The sequence below is a fragment of the Macaca nemestrina genome, chromosome 3, assembly GCF_043159975.1.
Source record: "Macaca nemestrina isolate mMacNem1 chromosome 3, mMacNem.hap1, whole genome shotgun sequence".
NCBI classification, from domain to species: domain Eukaryota; kingdom Metazoa; phylum Chordata; class Mammalia; order Primates; family Cercopithecidae; genus Macaca; species Macaca nemestrina.
In genome coordinates this window covers 16,782,926-16,800,336 of record NC_092127.1, presented here as the reverse complement: position 1 = coordinate 16,800,336, position 17,411 = coordinate 16,782,926, and the positions used below count along the sequence as shown (strand labels likewise).

At 41.7% G+C, this 17,411-nt stretch overlaps 1 protein-coding gene across 5 annotated transcripts in view; it reads left to right on the top strand.

The window, feature by feature from the left end:
- LOC105466678 (polypeptide N-acetylgalactosaminyltransferase like 6) overlaps positions 1–17,411 on the top strand; it is a 1,213,852-nt gene that overhangs the window by 1,168,560 nt on the left and 27,881 nt on the right. For all 5 annotated transcript variants that reach the window (XM_011715760.3, XM_011715757.3, XM_011715758.2 and 2 more), the window contains one exon: positions 8,174–8,290. In XM_011715760.3, the coding sequence (XP_011714062.2) occupies positions 8,174–8,290 (117 nt within the window). The remainder of the gene's footprint in view (positions 1–8,173; positions 8,291–17,411) is intronic.

Here is a 17,411-nt window from a genome sequence, read left to right as displayed (position 1 = left end):
TTATTCTGAGTATGGTGGGCCCCTAATCCAGTATGATTGGTGTCTTCATAAAAAGGGGAAATTTGGACACCAGCACACACACAAACAAAACATCAAGTGAACATAAAAACAGAAACCAGCATGATATGTTAACAAGCCAAGGAACATCAAAGATTGCCACAAACCACCAGAAGCTAGGAAAGAAGCACATTATGTACTCTCTTTCACAACCCTCAGAAGGAACCAAACTGCGAACACCTTGATCTTGGTCTTTTAGCTTCCAGAACTCTCAGGCAACAAATTTCTGTGGTTTAATCCACCCAGTTTGTGATACTTTCCTATGGCAGCCATTTCAAACTAATATATCTACATGCAAAAAAAATGAGGTTGTAAACTTTACTTCACACCATACACAAAATTTAATTCTAAATGGATCAAAGACCTAAACATAAGAGCTAAAACTGTAAAACTCAGAATAAAACATAGGGAAAAATCTCCATGGCATTGGAATGGCAATGATCTCTTAAATATGACACCAAAGCACAGGCAACAAAAGAAAAAAATAGATAAATTGGACTTCATCAAGATTAAAACTTTTGCGCATCAAAGGCACAATTGACAGAATGAAAAGGCAACCCACTGAATAGGATAAAATATTTACAAGTCATATATCTGATAAGGGATTAATATCTAGAATATATTTTTTTAAAACTCCTTAAGCTCAAAAATAAAACCACAAATGACTCAATTCAGAAATAGGCAAAGGACCTGAATAGGTATTTCTCCAAACTATACAAATACTCAATAAGCAAATGAAAAGGTTTTTGACATCATTAGTCATTAGGGAAAAGCAAATCAAAACCACAATGAGATACCACTTCACATCCACTAGGATAGCTATTACATAAACCAGAAAAACTACAAGTGTTGGCAAAAATATGAAGAAACTGGAACCATTCTACGTTGCTTGTGGGAATGTAAAATGGTTCAGCTACTGTGGAAAACAGTTTGATAGTTCCTCAAAGTGTTAAACATAGAATTACCTTATGACCCAGCAATTTCATTCCTAGGTGTATAGGCAAAATAATTGAAAACAAGGATGTGAAAGATATTTACATGCCAGTGTTCACAGAAGCATTATTCACAGAAGTAAAAAAGTAGAAACAGGCTGGGAGCGGTGGCTCACGCCTGTAATCCCAGCACTTTGGGAGGCCAAGGTGGGCAGATCACAAGATCAGGAGATCGAGACCATCCTGGCTAACATGGTGAAACCCCATCTCTACTAAATTACCAAAAGTTAGCCAGGTGTGGTGGTGCACACCTGTAGTCCCAGCTACTCAGGAGGCTGAGGCAGGGGAATTGCTTGAACCCAGGAGACGGAGAGTACAGTGAGCCAAGATTGTGCCCAGCCTAGCAACAGAGCAAGACTCCATCTCAATAAAAAAAAAAAAAAGTAGAAACAGCACAAGTATCCATGAATAGATGAATGGATACAAATCTGGCATATTTATACATGTGTTTTTTCATATAAATATACATATATCGGGCGTGGTGGCTCACACCTGTAATCCCAGCACTTTGGGAGGCCTCCGATCATGAGATCAGGAGATTGAGACTATCCTGGCTAATAAGGTGAAATCCTGTCTCTACTAAAAACACAAAAAATTAGCCAGGCATGGTGGTGTGCACCTGTGGTCCCAGCTACTCGGGAGGCTGAGGCAGGAGAATCGCTTGAACCCAAGAGGCGGAGGTTGCAGTGAGCCAAGATTGGACCACTGCACTCCAGCCTGGGGGACAGAGTGAGACTCTATCTCAAAAAAAAAAAAAAAAAAAAAAAAACTATATATATATATACACACACACACGAATATTGGCCTTAAAAGGAAATGAAGTTCTGATACATGCTACAATGTTAAGTTAAATAAGCCAGACACAAAATGGCAAACATGGTATGGTTCCATTTATATGAGGTTTACAAAATATTATTTATAGTCAGTAGAATAGATATTACCAGGGGATGGGGGAGAAGGGGAAGTAGGGAGTTATTGCTTAATGATTAATGGTTGCTGTTTTGAATGATGAAACATTTTAGAAATAGATCTTGGTGATGGTTACACAACATTTTGAATGCACTTAATACTATTGAATTGAACACTTAAAATGGTTAAAATAATAAACTTTATATTATGTATATTTTATCACAATTTTTAAAAACAGCTCATGAAAAGATGTCAAAGGCCTGGGAGACTGGGATGGAGAAGAAAGGAGTGGGACATTCAGTACCTAGGACTAGAATCAGCAGAAATTGTTCATTGAGGGGTAGGGAGGTGGGTGTGTTTGGTGTGGTGCTCAAATTGCCAGATTGAGATCTTGGGGGACTGTGTAAGACACTGTGAAGATTAGCTGGCAACCCAGACTGAAGAATAGGCCTGCAATGCTGGACCAAGGCTTGTTCATCTGCGGTCTCCTTTGACTTGAGGCTGTGAGTGATCACATGATATAAATGAAATGTGATTTGACCATGGCAGCGCCCCGTTTACCATCACAGACAATTCAGCCAAAAAAACTAACAAACAAATAAACGGTAACTAACATTTACTGACCACTTGCAATGTACAAACACTGTGCCAGGCACTTCGCATGCATCGGTTTAATCCTCACAATTGCCCTCTGAGGCATGATCGTCTTCATTTTACAAACCTTACGTTGAGCCATGCTATATCACTCGCCATTCCCTTAAAAATGCCTTACACTGTCAAACTTCAATATCTGAGTTCATTTCTGATTCCTAAGGCAATAGTGTCCCTTCTGTCACTTTACTGTGTACATTCAATTCTACTCAGCCTCCAGGGCCCCTTCCAATGTCATCCGTCCTACCAAGTGCTCCAAGCCCATCTCACTCAGAATGGTCATTTCCTCTTCAGGCCTCACTTAGCATTTAGTCTCTTAAGAAGATGTCTTCAGAGTAATGTCTCCCTGATATGATTGTTGGCTCCTTGAGAATAGAAGCCAGTTTTTCTTAGTATTTGAATTTCTAACCACAAAGTGCCTTTCATTCAGAATCACTCTCAGAATGTTGACTCTCTATAAGTGGATGAACTGAGCTTTAAAAAGGACAGAAGGCTGAAGTGGGAGGATCTCTTGAGCCCAGGAGTTAAAGACTGTGGCAAGGTGTGAGCTGTGAACACTGCAGTCTAGCCTGGGCAACAGAGCAAGACCCTGTTTCTTGGAAAAAAAAAAAATGAGGTTATAGGGAACCTCATTTGTACCTCACGAGCAGAACCTGGACCTGCTCAGTCTCCATTCAGTTCTCTTTCCATGTTACCCTAGTGTCTTCTGGCTTTCCAGCTCTGCAAATAAATTTGCATTCTAAAATCAACTATGGTCCAGAGGTTGGGCAGAGTGGTTCACGCCTATAATCCCAGCACTTTGTGAGGCCAAGGCAGCAGATCACCTGAGGTCAGGAGTTCAAGAACCTGCCCAACATGATGAAACCCCGTCTCTACTAAAAATACAAAATTAGCTGTGAGTGGTGGCACATGACTGTAATCCCAGCTATTTGGGAGGCTGAGGCAGGAGGATCACTTGAACCCGGGAGGTGGAGGTAGCAGTGAGCCAAGATTGAGCCATTGCACTCCAGCCTGGGCAACAAGAGTGAAACTCCGTCTAAATAAATAAATAAATAAATAAATAAATAAATAAATAAAATCAACTATAGTCCATAAAAGGGAGCATCTTAAATCTTTTTGTCACTTTAAAAATTCACAGCTAGAAATATGGGAAATCTCAAGCCTTTCTTCCGTTCATGTCCTCTCTGATGTCCTCACTAGACCATCAGGTGCACAAAGGATAGGGCTGGTTCTTTTTTTATTTTTTGCTGTATACCCAGTTTCCAGCATAGTGCCTATGACATAGCAGGTACCTGGTAAATGTTGTTGCATGAGGAATGAACCCACCACTTCTTACTTGAAAGACCTAAGGCTATCAGGAGGAATTAGCAGACCATGCTGGCTCATTTGTTAAGCTAAGGCTAGTCCCTCTCTACCAGTCAGTTGAATTACCTACTCCACATCTACTAGCCACCTTGACATTTATGCCACATTCCCCTTCTCTTGTACCTCTCTGATAAAAACCTCCTGTGTTGGGGGCTGGGGGGGCCAATATTAAAGCTGAGCCTGACTTCTCTTGCAGACCTAAAGAACTCCTTTACTCTCTGCCTGACCTTTTCCTGGTCCTTGCCCAAAAGGAGATTATCTCTGTAATTCCTGTCACCCATTATGATTCCCCTTTTCCTCATTTTTCTCCTTCCCACCCATTCCTAGCCAACACTACCTCATTTTCTAATCCTGTTCAGTGTCTCTCAAGATTCCTTGACACAATTTCAATGCTATCAAGTCCTGAAGCTGGGCATCAAAGGAATAAGGCCTGAAAATGATTGATTCTGTCATAGACATATTTAATATCCCAGGCCCTAGGTTTGGGCCATGTGTACGTGTGTGAACTGCTTCACCTTCAGCCAGAGGTACAGAGTTTATGTTGAAAAAATATGAATCATCGTAAGTGTTCTTGTCTACATTTTTTAAAAAATATATTATTAGTGTGAATAAACAAGTATTAGAATCAGTTCTATTAGAATTTTATCCACTTGTTCATTTTAATGGAATTGAGTTTGTGAGCAAAATGAGAGAATCTGAGTATGTGCTGGAGAGAGGCAGGTGGACAGGTAAGAAGAGAAGCAAGCAGGAATGGCTGGATACTAACCTTGAGGAAGAGCTGGATATTAATCTCGTATCCAGCTGCCCACCTTATCCTATAGTGAACTTGCAGCATTTCCTCTCTGGCACAACTTTTTGCTGGAATTTACACAGATGTAGACAATTACGCCTTTGAAACCTGAAATTTGGCTTCCAAATCAGTTTATCCCATTGTCTACACAGATGCCACTTGAGTGAGAATTTAGAAAATTCAAGAGTTTAGAAAATGGTATCCTCCATCCCTGCCAGAGGCCTTTTGAGCTCATAACATTTAAAAACAAAACAAGGCACTCCAATAGGCTTTGGTGCGTATCCACAGGCAGATTTGGTAGACTTGTCCCTCAGTGTCCCTGGCTTGGGTATGTTTTCTTCTTCCCCACATCCTCCTTTTCCAGGAGCAGAGCAGCTCCACAGGTGAGTTCAAATGCCAGCCGACATAGGAGAGCAAGCTTCTCCCTCTGGGACCCACTGGCCATGAACCTGCAAGCAGCTGCCTTTTCTTCCCAAATGTGTTCAGAGCTCCTGGACTCAAGTAGAGGGGAAAATAGTGCCTTGAAGTTGTCTTCAGTACAAACTGATACTGATTCTCTAAGAAGAGTGTGTCTGTGAGTTAAACGGCCCAAGAATGAAAAGAAAGGCCTGCTCAGAGTTCTGTTGGGCAGCTTTCAGGTTATAGATAGCTTTAGAAAACCAACACGCTGCACTCAGATAAGGAGATCAAATAGGAGATTTACAGAGTGTGCCAGGTTCAAGACAGCGATAGCGAGATCTACCTTTGACCTTCTGGGTGTTTCTATTTCACTAGAGAAACCCCATCACACATCAGGAAATTGATTTTACAAAACGTGTATTTTAAGCTTGGCTTCACAAATTCTAGAGAGAAGTTCCTCCCTGGTACTTATTTTAGGGAAGGTGGAGTAAAGGTAAAAGAAACGAGAGTAAATCAGGTGCCTTCTGATGCCCAGCCAAGTTCATTCCCTGTCTTTCTAGATTTCCTACACTAAGAGAAGGAATGCAACTAGTTCCCAAGGGGTCAGGGCAGGCATTTTCCCTAATTCAAGGTTCAAATCTGGAGTCGATGGGTTCCAGGAAAACCAATACGAAAGTGCTTGGACATATCCATTTATAGTTTGTTTGTTTCAAAAATGTCCACCACTTTCCTTGGATTCTCGGAGAAATCTGTAGGCAAAACCAGGTTAAGAACTGTTCCCCTGTACTCTGCATTATTTTACTTTACCTTGTCATCAGGGACAGAGATCCTGAAAGCAGAGCCCCAGCAGTAGCAGATGAACCCAACCTGTTGCCTAAGTCCCTGAATAAGGAGATTAGTACCCACCACACTGATTCCCTCCTGACCGGCATCCCCAACCTCTACTCCTAGAGTAAATGAAATACGAACTATCCCTTTCCACCACCACCATTCTGTCCCAGCATGATTTATGCCTTTCATGATCCTCAGTACATTTCATAAAAACCTTCTCTCTGCCTCATTGCCCACCCCGGCAGGAACAGGCCCAGGTGGGTATTCTTCTGTCGCAGAGAGACTCCTTTCCTTATCTACCCATCCAGGCAAAAGAACCTTGGTTAAAATGATCAGTTGGGCCCATCCTGGTTTTGTTTCCATTCTTAAAAGGACCTAAAGGGATTATCATAATCCAGTACTATATAAAGGCTTAAAAAGGATTAAGATCATTGACCTTATATAAGCATACACATCTAAATAGCAAACTATCAAGAATATCCGTCTCTGCTACAGACTGTGCCTCTGACACCATCAGGAAGATTGGTGAAACCTTCAAGCAGGAAGAATATGATGAAAGTGCCAGGTGTGGTGGCTCACACCTGTAATCCCAACACTTTGGGAGGCTGAGGCAGGTGCATCACCCTGTCTCTACTAAAAATACAAAAATTAGCTGGGCGTGGTGGCACACACCTGTAATCCCAGCTATTCAGGAGGCTGAGGCAGGAGAATTGCTTGAACCTGGGAGGTGGAGGTTGCAGTGAGCCAAGATTGCACCACTGCACTCCAGGCTGGTGACAGAGTGAAACTCCGTCTCAAAAAAAACAAAAACAAAAAAAAAGGTATGACAAAAGGGCGTGTCTCTGCCCAGACTCTACTTCTGTTGCTGTTTAAGTTTTTGACACATTTTATTGTCCACTCTTTTCCCACCTCTAAGTATTGAGTTCCTTATATCAGTGCTAACATAATTGTAAAGAATTATCCTTTTTTCCACTCTGCAAATTTTCAAAGGTCAGGCTTCATGTAGAGAATCTTTATCCAGTGTAGTATTTCAGCAATAATACTGTCTTTCCTATTTTGCTAATACTCTAGAGTGACATTTAATTTATCATTCAAAGGCAATACTAAATTATGACAATAGGTGTAGACTGAGACCATTGTAGTCAAACTGAAACCAAAGGTCACCATGTTCTGCTCAGAACCATGCAGGGCTAAGTGGTTTGCTCTCCTCCATCACATCCTATACCTGCCACACCCGCCTCATATTGGATCTCTCTCCCGCTAGCATGATAGTGATAGAAGGTGCTTTGAAACAGGAAGATAATAAATTCCAAATTAAGAACTATCTGAAAAGAAAAGCTTCCCATTTTAATGAAGTCGTAAACTCTAGGCTACTCCCTCTGTTGCATTATCAACACATTCTTTGCCGCAACCAGCTGCAGTTTGGCTGTTTAACCATCTCATGTTCTTTAGCCTGTCGAGTAGACCATGTTGTAACCATAATAGTTCTGTTGCCTGATGTGTGCAGCAAGTCAATACACCAAGATATGGGGTGCAGCTGAGAAAGAGGTTTAATTATAAGGCTGCCAAATGAGGAGATGAGAGGAAAACTCAAATCTGTCTCCCCAAGGAGTTTGGGGCTAGGATTTTTAAGGGTTTTGGAGTAGGCTGAAGTTGGGAGATCATTGATTGGTCACAGAGAGCAGCATGAGGTCATGGGACAGGGAGATGAAGAAACAATATTCTCATGTTGATCTATTTCCTCTGTGAGGGTCTTTAAACTGGCTGCAGTCAGCTGTTCCACTGGAATTCAATATCTGCTTAAGCAATTCTTAAACAAAAACCTTATGATTCTAACATCACAAATCCTATGTAAAGGAAAAATGGAGATGCAAATGGTTAGCATCTAGTGCTACAGACTTTCAGTTACAAGGAAGTGGGTCAAAGTACAGACTGATTAATACTTAATTATAACTATATTTCTTTCCAGAATTCTTGTTAAGCCAGTGAAGATGGCTTCAGTGTTACATTTAATTCCCTGATTTTTCTCCATAAATTGCATACAAATTCGAGGTCTCATTCAACATGCATGTAATCAAAAAGATAATCTATGTCTTACTTAATCTATACCATGGTTGTTAGGAGCCAATGATAAAATACAACATAGCCCTACACTCAGCATTTTTTCTTCTTTCCACAGATCCGAAATGTGGCGGCAAATCTCTGTGTGGACAGCAAGCATGGAGCCACCGGAACAGAGCTGAGGCTGGACATCTGTGTCAAGGATGGTTCTGAAAGAACATGGTCTCATGAACAGGTGCGTCAGCTCCCAGAAGCCAGGGCAGTGGGAGCCAATGGGGGGCTGAGGCAGACACAGAGAAATGCAGCCAGAACAAACCTCCGAACGGTGCAGATGGTGCGTGTGAGACCTGGAGTGAGGTTGCTGTGTCACCAACCAACGCTGCAGTTCGGTGAATCACTTAATGTATCAGTTTATGTTTCTTCTCAGAGCAGTTGTGATAATCAGTTCAGATAATGTACACAATTATGCTCTAAATATGAGAAAGGATGGGAGAAATGTGGACTGCGACCCTAGTCTTATTTCTTTTCCCAGAATGGTAGTTTAACACAGAAAGCCTGTAGAGTGCTTTGGAACACTTCCAATGAAATTTCATGGTTTTAATGACTCTGTTGTTCCGTGTTTGTGACAACATCTAACCTTGCTTTTCCCCTGACCATGAACAGATCACTTTACATGGGCCTCCTGTTGTTGTAGTAGTTTTTAATCTTACATGTGAAGGATGTAAGCAACAACACCCCGACATGGACTTCAGGAAATACTTTAAGGCTGTGTATTGCTTTGATTGATTTTTTGTTTGTTTGTTTTTTTCTATTTCTGTGTGTACGTAGTAGGTGTATATATGGGGTACATGAGATGTTTTGATGCAGGCATGTAATGTATAATAATCACATCATGGAAAAGGGTCTCCATCCCCTCAAGCATTTATCCTTTGTGTTACAAACAATCCAATTATATTATTTCACTTTTTTAAAAACGTACGATTAAATTATCATTGACTATAGTCACCCTATTGTGCTATCAAATACTAGGTCTTTTTCATTCTTTCTATTTTTTGTACCCATTAAGCATCCCTACCTCCCACCCCCCACCCCATACCCTCCCACTACCCTTGCCAGCCTCTGGTAACCATCCTACTATCATCTCCATGGGTTCCATTGTTTTGATTTTTAGATCCCACAAATAAGTGAAAATATGCAATGTTTGTCTTTCCATACCTGGCTTATTTCACTTAACATAATGACCTCCAGTTCCATCCATGTTGTTGCAAATGACAGGATCTCATTCTTCTTTGTGGCTGAATAGTACTCCATTATGTATAGGTACCACATTTTCTTTATTCATTCATCTGTTGATGGACACTTAGGTTGCTTCCAAATTTTGGCCATTGCGAACAGTGCTGCATCAAACATGGAAGTGCAGGTGTTTCCTCGATATACTGATTTCCTTTCTTTTGGGTATATACCCAGCAGTGGTATTGCTGGATCACATGGTAGCTCACTTTTTAGTGTGTGTGTGTGTGTGTGTTTTTTTTTTTTTTTAGACGGAGTCTTGCTCTGTTGCCAGGCTAGAGTACAGTGGTGCAATCTTGGCTCACTGCAGCCTCCGACTCCCTGGTTCAAACAATTCTCCTGCCTCAGCCTCCCGAGTAGCTGGGATTACAGGCATGTGCCACCAAGCCCAGCTAATTTTTTTTTTTTTTTTTTTTTTTTTTTTTTTTTTTTAGTAGAGACAGGGTTTCACCATGTTGGGCAGGATGGTCTCGATCTCCTGACCTCGTGATCTGCCCACCTCAGCCTCCCAAAGTGCTGGGATTACAGGCGTGAGCCACCATGCCCAGCCAATTTTTAGTTTTTGAGGAACCTCCAAACTGTTCTCCATAGTAGCTGTACTTATATTCCTGCCAACAATGTATAAGGTTTCCCATTTCTTCGTATCCTCAACAGCATTAGTCATTGTCTATGGTTTGGATGTAAGTCATTTCAACTGGGGTAAGATGATATCTCATCGTAATTTTGATTTGCATTTCTCTGATGATCGATGATGTTGAGTACCTTTTCATATGCCAGTTTGCCATTTGTGTGTCTTCCTTTGAGAAATATCTATTAAAATCTTTTACCCATTTTTTAATCAAATTATTAGGTTTTTTACATAGAGTTGTTTGAGATCCTTATATATTACAGTTATTAATCACTTGTCAGATGGGTAGTTTGTAAATATTTTCTCCCATTCTGTGGGTTGTCTCTTCACTTTGTTGATTGTTTCCTTTGCTGTGCAGAAGCTTTTTAGTTTGATGTAATCCAATTTGTCTATTTTTGCTTTGGTTGCCTGTGCTTGCAGGGTATTACTCAAGAAATTTTGCCCAGACCAATGTCCTGGAGAGTTTCCTCAATGTTTTCTTGTAGTATTTGTATAGTTTGAGGCCTTGTATTTAAGTCTTTAATCCATTTTAATTTGATTTTTGTACATGACAAGATATAGGGGTCTAGTTTCCTTCTTCTGCACATGGATAACCAGTTTTCCCAGCACCATTTGTTAAAGAGACTGTCTTTTCCCCAGTGTACGTTCTTGGTACCTGTGTCGAAATGAGTTCACTGTAGATGTGTGGATTTGTTTCTGGGTTCTCTGTTCTGTTCTATGTAAGACTGAATTGCTTTTAATCAAAAAGCATTTCATTGCAACTCAGTTTAAGTGAGGTATGATTTCTAACCTGCTTAGAAATTTGAAAGTCCTTGCAAGCAGCTTCCCTGATACTGTGTCACCTGTGAAAGACAAAAGATAGTGGGCAAAATTGTCTTTGCTCTCTTTTAGTGTTTTCGTTTTTTGTATTTTAGAGACGGGGTCTTGCTCTGTCACCCAGGCTGGAATGCAGTGATGTGATCAAAGTTCACTGCAGCCTCAAACTCCTGGGCTCAAGTGATCCTCCTGCCTCAGCAGCCTGAGTAACTGGGACCATAGGTGCCTACCACTAAGCTGACTTAACCCTTTTCACTGTTTTAATTTCAAATTAAGAAATATTTCAATAGAAAGCTATAGAAAATATCATAGCAGATATTTATGTATTCATCACACTCACCTCTTATGAAAAGCAAAAAAAGTAAGCAAGCAGTTCCCAGTAAGGCGTTAGTGCCTCCTATAGCTAGATTCATCTGGTGTCCATCTTGTACATTAAACAAGAAAAGATCCACCATGCCCAGCACAGGACGTTAAAGAGTTGTCCAGATGTTCTGAGATTCACCTCCCTCGCCCCACCTCCCTGCCCCTCCCTGCCCCACCTCTACCACGCGTTACAATGCAGAGCATCATGATGCAAGGAAAATAGCCACAGACAAAGTCCACAGTGCAGTCCAGAGTCTTTCAGTCCATCAACAGTGCCTCTCCTCTAACCACTGATCCGATCTTTGAACCCTCTCCCCACAGACTCGTGGTATTCTAGAAGAACTGTGGGTCTTGTAGCCAGGCCAACCTGGATTTTAGTTTAAACCATGTGGCCTTGTGAAATTGTGAAATCTTTCTATGCCATAGTTCTTCCATCTTGGACAGAGTGGTCAGAAGAATAAATCTTGGAGCAGCATCTTGCACATGCAGCAGGTGCAGAGTAATAGCCTCTCCCTCCTGCCTTCCTTCTCTCAAACACCCACACATCCCTTTATGCTAATACCAGGTTAGAAACCTCTCTCAGGTCCAAGGCAGCTGGGACTTTGGCTTCATTTATCTGTTCCCAGCATAGTCAGCAAATACTAGTTATTATTCACTGAAATGTACCCTGCATGGCTGGGCATGGTGACTCGCGCCTATAATCCCAGCATTTTGGGAAGCCGAGGCAGGTGGCTCACTTGAGGTCAGGAGTTCGAGACCAGCCTGGCTAACATGTTGAAACCCTGTCTCTACTAAAAATACAAAAATTAGCCAGACGTGGTGGCTGATTTTATATATATATACATATATTATATATATATATATATATATATACACACACACACACACACATACACACACACACACACACACCCCCAGATGGGTTTATAGAAGGTTCTGTGGCTCCAGAATTTATTGATAGGAATCAAATACCAGTGAAAAGTTATTTTCCTCCTCTTTCTTCTGTCAGTTTCTATAAGCACCATGGGGATGTTACTGGGGACCTGAGGAATAGTGTTGGACTGTTAACTCCAAGAAGCAATTTTGACTTCAGCTGGGAGCAAGAGAGAAGGCTTTAGAAGCTATCAGTGAGGCTGGCATCTACAGTGGAAAAGGACTTTTTAAAAAAGAAAAAGGAGCAAGCCATAGGAAAAGCTTCGTTTCTTGGGCTAAATTCCTCTCTACCATCTCTATTCAGCCCAACCAAGAAACACACGTGGCCAGCTGGTGGATATAAAGCAGGCCTAAATGCCTGAAATGGGCTTAGTATTTCTCTCCAGTAATGCTCTGGAATGAAATCTGCTCTGGCCTGCAGATTTTATTTGACAGCTGAACATGGATATAAACAAAGGCAACGATATTGCATACACTTTAAAAATTGCTGGTTCATTCCCCGGACCCCCTATGTCCCCCAACTCCCCACCTCCCGCCCCCAGGCTAAACTGCAAAAATCTATGGCCTGTAATTCAAGAAATGGTCACCAGAGAGCAGCACTAGACAAGCAGAAAACTACATGGGCAGCACAGAAAGACCAGTTAATACAGCTCTTTAAAAAGATTTCCTGTCTCTAGAGATCCTAAAAATGAAGCTACAGTAGGATTAAATAAGGTTGATAAGTGGTGGAAAATGCATCATATTTGAAATATTGCCATATATTGACTTGGAGGTTAAAACACTACAAGCTGTTTCATTCGCCAGTAATTAACTGTAAGCTTTATTCAGTATTCACTCAGTGACTTATAAGAATTAGGAATCACTCTTCTACATTTAGATTAAAATTCCTGCATGAGGAAGGCATATCAGAACATGACAATTGTGGGTTTTCTTTTTAATTCAAAAGCATTCAAAGAATACAAAAGGAGACTTATTAGAGTTGAAATAATCCCCTTTTTCCAAAAAAAAAAAAAAAAAAAAAAAAAGTGGCAAAAATAAAAAAAAGAATAAACAAAATTGCTACGTGGGAAATGAAAAAGAGTCCATTGAAGGACCTGTATAAGAAAATGCCTTCTGCTGCAGAACACTGGCGGTGACTAATGTGGTTTCTGTGAAGGAAGCAAATGTATGATTCATTTTGCCAGGGCAATCTGCATAGCTGTTTGATATCATGGTAGCATTATGCTTCCTTTAGGGATCAAGAAAGAAAAACAAAAACAGATCCTAATAAGACTGTAAGGTCTGGAAAGAATACTCCCCAGCTCCCATTGAGTCCAAGGGAGAGGAGTGGCGAGGAGGAGGAACCCCCTTGGCCTAGTTTGGCTGTTCTCACTCTGCAGGCCCAGCAGCAGGCTCTGATGTCGTGCTGGGGAGCAAGTGTTGCAGCCAAGCTTTCATCCTCCTGAGGAAGCAAACACAGGCTGCCTTTCCAGGACCTAGGGGAAGGTTCACAAAGACAGAAGCAAGATAATGTGTGCATCCGGGAGACAGATTATTTTCCTTTCTTTTTTCCCTCCTTGGGAAAAAAGAGTCTCATTATCAAGACAGAGCGTACTGATGGGTGCAAACTGCAAGGAGGAACATGCTGTACCTCAGGTTTTTTCAAACCTCATAACAACGAAATAAAACATCACAAGCCAGACAGAGAAAAATATTTTCTGTTTTCTCAAGTCAGGTAGCAAGAGCAAGAGATAATAAGTATATTTGCAGTACCAAATCCAGTGACCTTATTCATACAATACAAACAGACCCAGGCAACATGACACATACCACATTAATATTAAAGCAAAGAAATAAGAGTTAACATTGTGATATGGTTTGGCTGTGTCCCCAAATCTCATCTTGAATTGTAGTCCTCATAATCCCCATGTGTCATGGGAGGGACCCGGTGGGAGGTAATTTGATCATGGGATCAGTTACCCTCATGCTGTTCCCCTGATAGTGACTGAGTTCTCATAAGATCTATGGTTCTACCAGACACTTTTCCCCCTTTTGTTTGACACTGCTACTTGCTGCCGCCATGTGAAGAAGGATGTGTTTGCTTCCCCTTCTGCCATGATTGTAAGTTTCCTGAGGCCTCATCAGCCATGCTGAACTGTGAATCAATTAAACATCTCTCCTTTATAATTTACCCATTCTCAGGTATGTCTTTATCAGCAGCATGAGAACAGACTAATACAGTAAATTGATAACTGGTAGAGTAGGGTGCTTCTATAAGGATACCCGAAATTGTGGCAGCAACTTTGGAACTGGGCAACAGACAGAGGTTGGAACAGTTTGGAGAGCTCAGAAGAAGAAAGGAAAGTGTGAGAAAGTTTGGAACTTGCTAGAGATTTGGAGGGCTCAGAAGACAGGAAAATGCAGGAAAGTTTGGAACTTCCTAGAGACTTGTTGAATTACTTTGACCAAAATGCTGATAATGATAAGGACAATGAAGTCCAGGCTGAGGTGGTCTCAGATGGAGATGATGAACTTGTTGGGAACTGGGGTAAAAGTCACTCTTGTTATGCAAAGACACTGGTGGCATTTCGCCCCTGCCCTAGAGATCTGTGGGACTTTGAACTTGAGAGTGATGATTTAGGGTATGTGGCAGAAGAAATCTCTAAGTGGCAAAACATTCCAGAGGAAGCAGAGCATAAAAGTTTGGAAAATTTGCAGCCTAACGATGAGATAGAAAAAAAAAAAAAAAAAATTCTGGAGAGAAATTCCAGCCTGCTGCAGAAATTTGCATAGTTAATGAGGAGCCAAATGTTAATTACCAAGACAATACGGAAAATGTCTCCAGAGCAAATCAGAGACCTTCACAGCAGCCCCTCCCATCACAGACCCAGAGGTCTAGGAGTCAAAAATGGTTTCTTGGGTGAGGCCCAGGTTTCCCCTGCTCTGTGTGGCCTCAGGACATGGTGCCCTGTGTCGCAGTTGCTTCAGCTCCAGCGTGGCTAAAAGAGGCCAAGGTACAGCTCAGGCCATTGATTCAGAGGGTGCAAGCCCCAAGCCTTGGCAGCTCCCATGTGGTGTTGGGCCTGTGGGTGCACAGAAGTCAAAAATTAGGCTGGGCACAGTGGCTCACACCTGTAATCCCAGCACTTTGGGAGGCTGATGCTGCAGATCACAAGGTCAGGAGATCGACACCATCCTGGCTAACATGGTGAAACCCCGTCTCTACTAAAAACACAAAAAAATTAGCCGGGCATGGTGGTGGGCACCTGTAGTCCCAGCTACTTGGGAGGCTGAGGCAGGAGAATGGTGTGAACCTGGGAGGCAGAGCTTGCAGTGAGCCAAGATCATGCCACTGCACTCCAGCCGGGGCAACAGAATGAGACTCCATCTCAAAAATAAATAAATAAATAAAATAAAATAAAAATAATTAAAGTTGGGGAACCTCCACCTAGATTTCAGAGGATGTATAGAAACGCCTGGCTGTCCAGGCAGAGGTGTGCTGTAGTAGTGGGATCCTCATGGAGAACCTCTGCTAGGGCAGTGCAGAAGGGAAATGTGGAGTTGGAGCCCCTACACAGAGTCCCCACTGGGGCACTACCTATTGGATCTGTGAGAAGAGGGCCACCATCCTCCAGACCCCAGTATGGTAGATGCACTGACAGCATGAACCATGCACCTGGAAAAGCCACAGACACTCAATGCCAGCCTGTGAAAGCAGCTGGGAGGGGGCTGTAACCTGTAAAGCCACAGGGGCAGAGCTGTCCAAGGCCATGGAAGCCCACCTCTTGCATCAGCGTAACCTGGATATGAGACATGGAGTCAAAGGAGATCATTTTGGAACTTTAAGGTTTAATGACTGCCCCACTGGATTTTGGACTTGCACAGGGCCTTTAGTCCCTTTGTTTTGGCCAATTCCTCCCATATGGAATGGCTGTATTTACCCAATGCCTGTACCCACATTATATCTAGGAAGTAACCAACTTGCATTTGATTTTGCAGGCTCATAGGTGGAAGGTACTTGCCTTGTCTCAGATGAGACTTTGGACTTAGACTTCTGAGTTAATGTTGGAATGAGTTAAGACTTTGGGGGACTAATGGAAGGGCATGATTGTGTTTTGAAATGTGAGGACATGAGATTTGGGAGGGGCTGGGGCAGAATGATATGGTTTGGCTGTGTCCCCACCCAAATCTCATCTTGAATTGTAGTTCCCACAATCCCCACATGTTGTGGGAGGGACCCAGTGGGAGGTAATTTGATCATGGGGGTGGTTACCCTCATGTTGTTCTCATGATAGTGAGTGAGCTCTCATGAGAGCTGATGACTTTATAAGGGGCTTTTCCCCCTTTTACTTGGCACTGCTCCTTGCTGCCACCACGTGAAGGAGGACGTGTTTGCTTTTTCTTCTAGCATGATTGTAAGGTTCCTGAAGCCTCCCCAGTAATGCTGAATTGTGAGTCAATTAAACCTCTTTTTTTAATAAATTACCCAGGCTTGGGTATGTGTTTATTAGCAGCATGAGAATGGACGAATATACATTGTAAATCTATGTTTTAAAGGATCATTCAAAAGAAGAAAGTGGAGAAATTAAGATCAACTTACTTTAACACTGAGGAATTTAAGGTTGAAAAGAAATCAAGCGTTATTGTACAGGAAACCTGAACAAAATCTAAATTCTTTTGTCAATAAGAGCAGGCCAAGGGTGAAGACAAACTATAAATGTCACAATAACATTAATTAAAGCAAACAATGAATATGATTCAATGAATATAATTTCATAATGTCTATTTGTTTCTGCTTTGACAAGACTGCAGACAGGAAAATGTGCCAATGAAAAGGCTCAGTGCCTGATTGGTTTGACATGGCCACTGAGATAAGATCAATGGCAATAAGAAGTATTTCAAAGACCTAAGAGAGAAAAAAATTAGCTAATTGTAGGTGCAGAAGAATAAAGTAATTGATACAATCTGAAGATGTACCACCTTGGATGCAGGAAAGTAATCAACAGCTAATAATAATAATACATAAGACATTGTGAAAATGACAGGCTAACCATCAGGCTACAAATCTAAGCATGATCATGGCACTACAGTACCCAGAAACAAGAAACAGAAGTCACCTAAGGATGCCCTCAGATATAATTGTGACAATAGGTGAATAAAGTTGTCCAACAGACAGATTTACCTGTGTTTGCTATAACACAGGTATTCTTTTGGACTTAACTGATGCATTTAGTAAAAAGTATGAAAAGGTCATCTACCAAAGAAGGGGGGACACTTAAGGTGTGACAGAAGCAAGACACTCATTCTCTGCAGGCCTGGTTTTCCCCAACTGACTCAGGAGGGACTG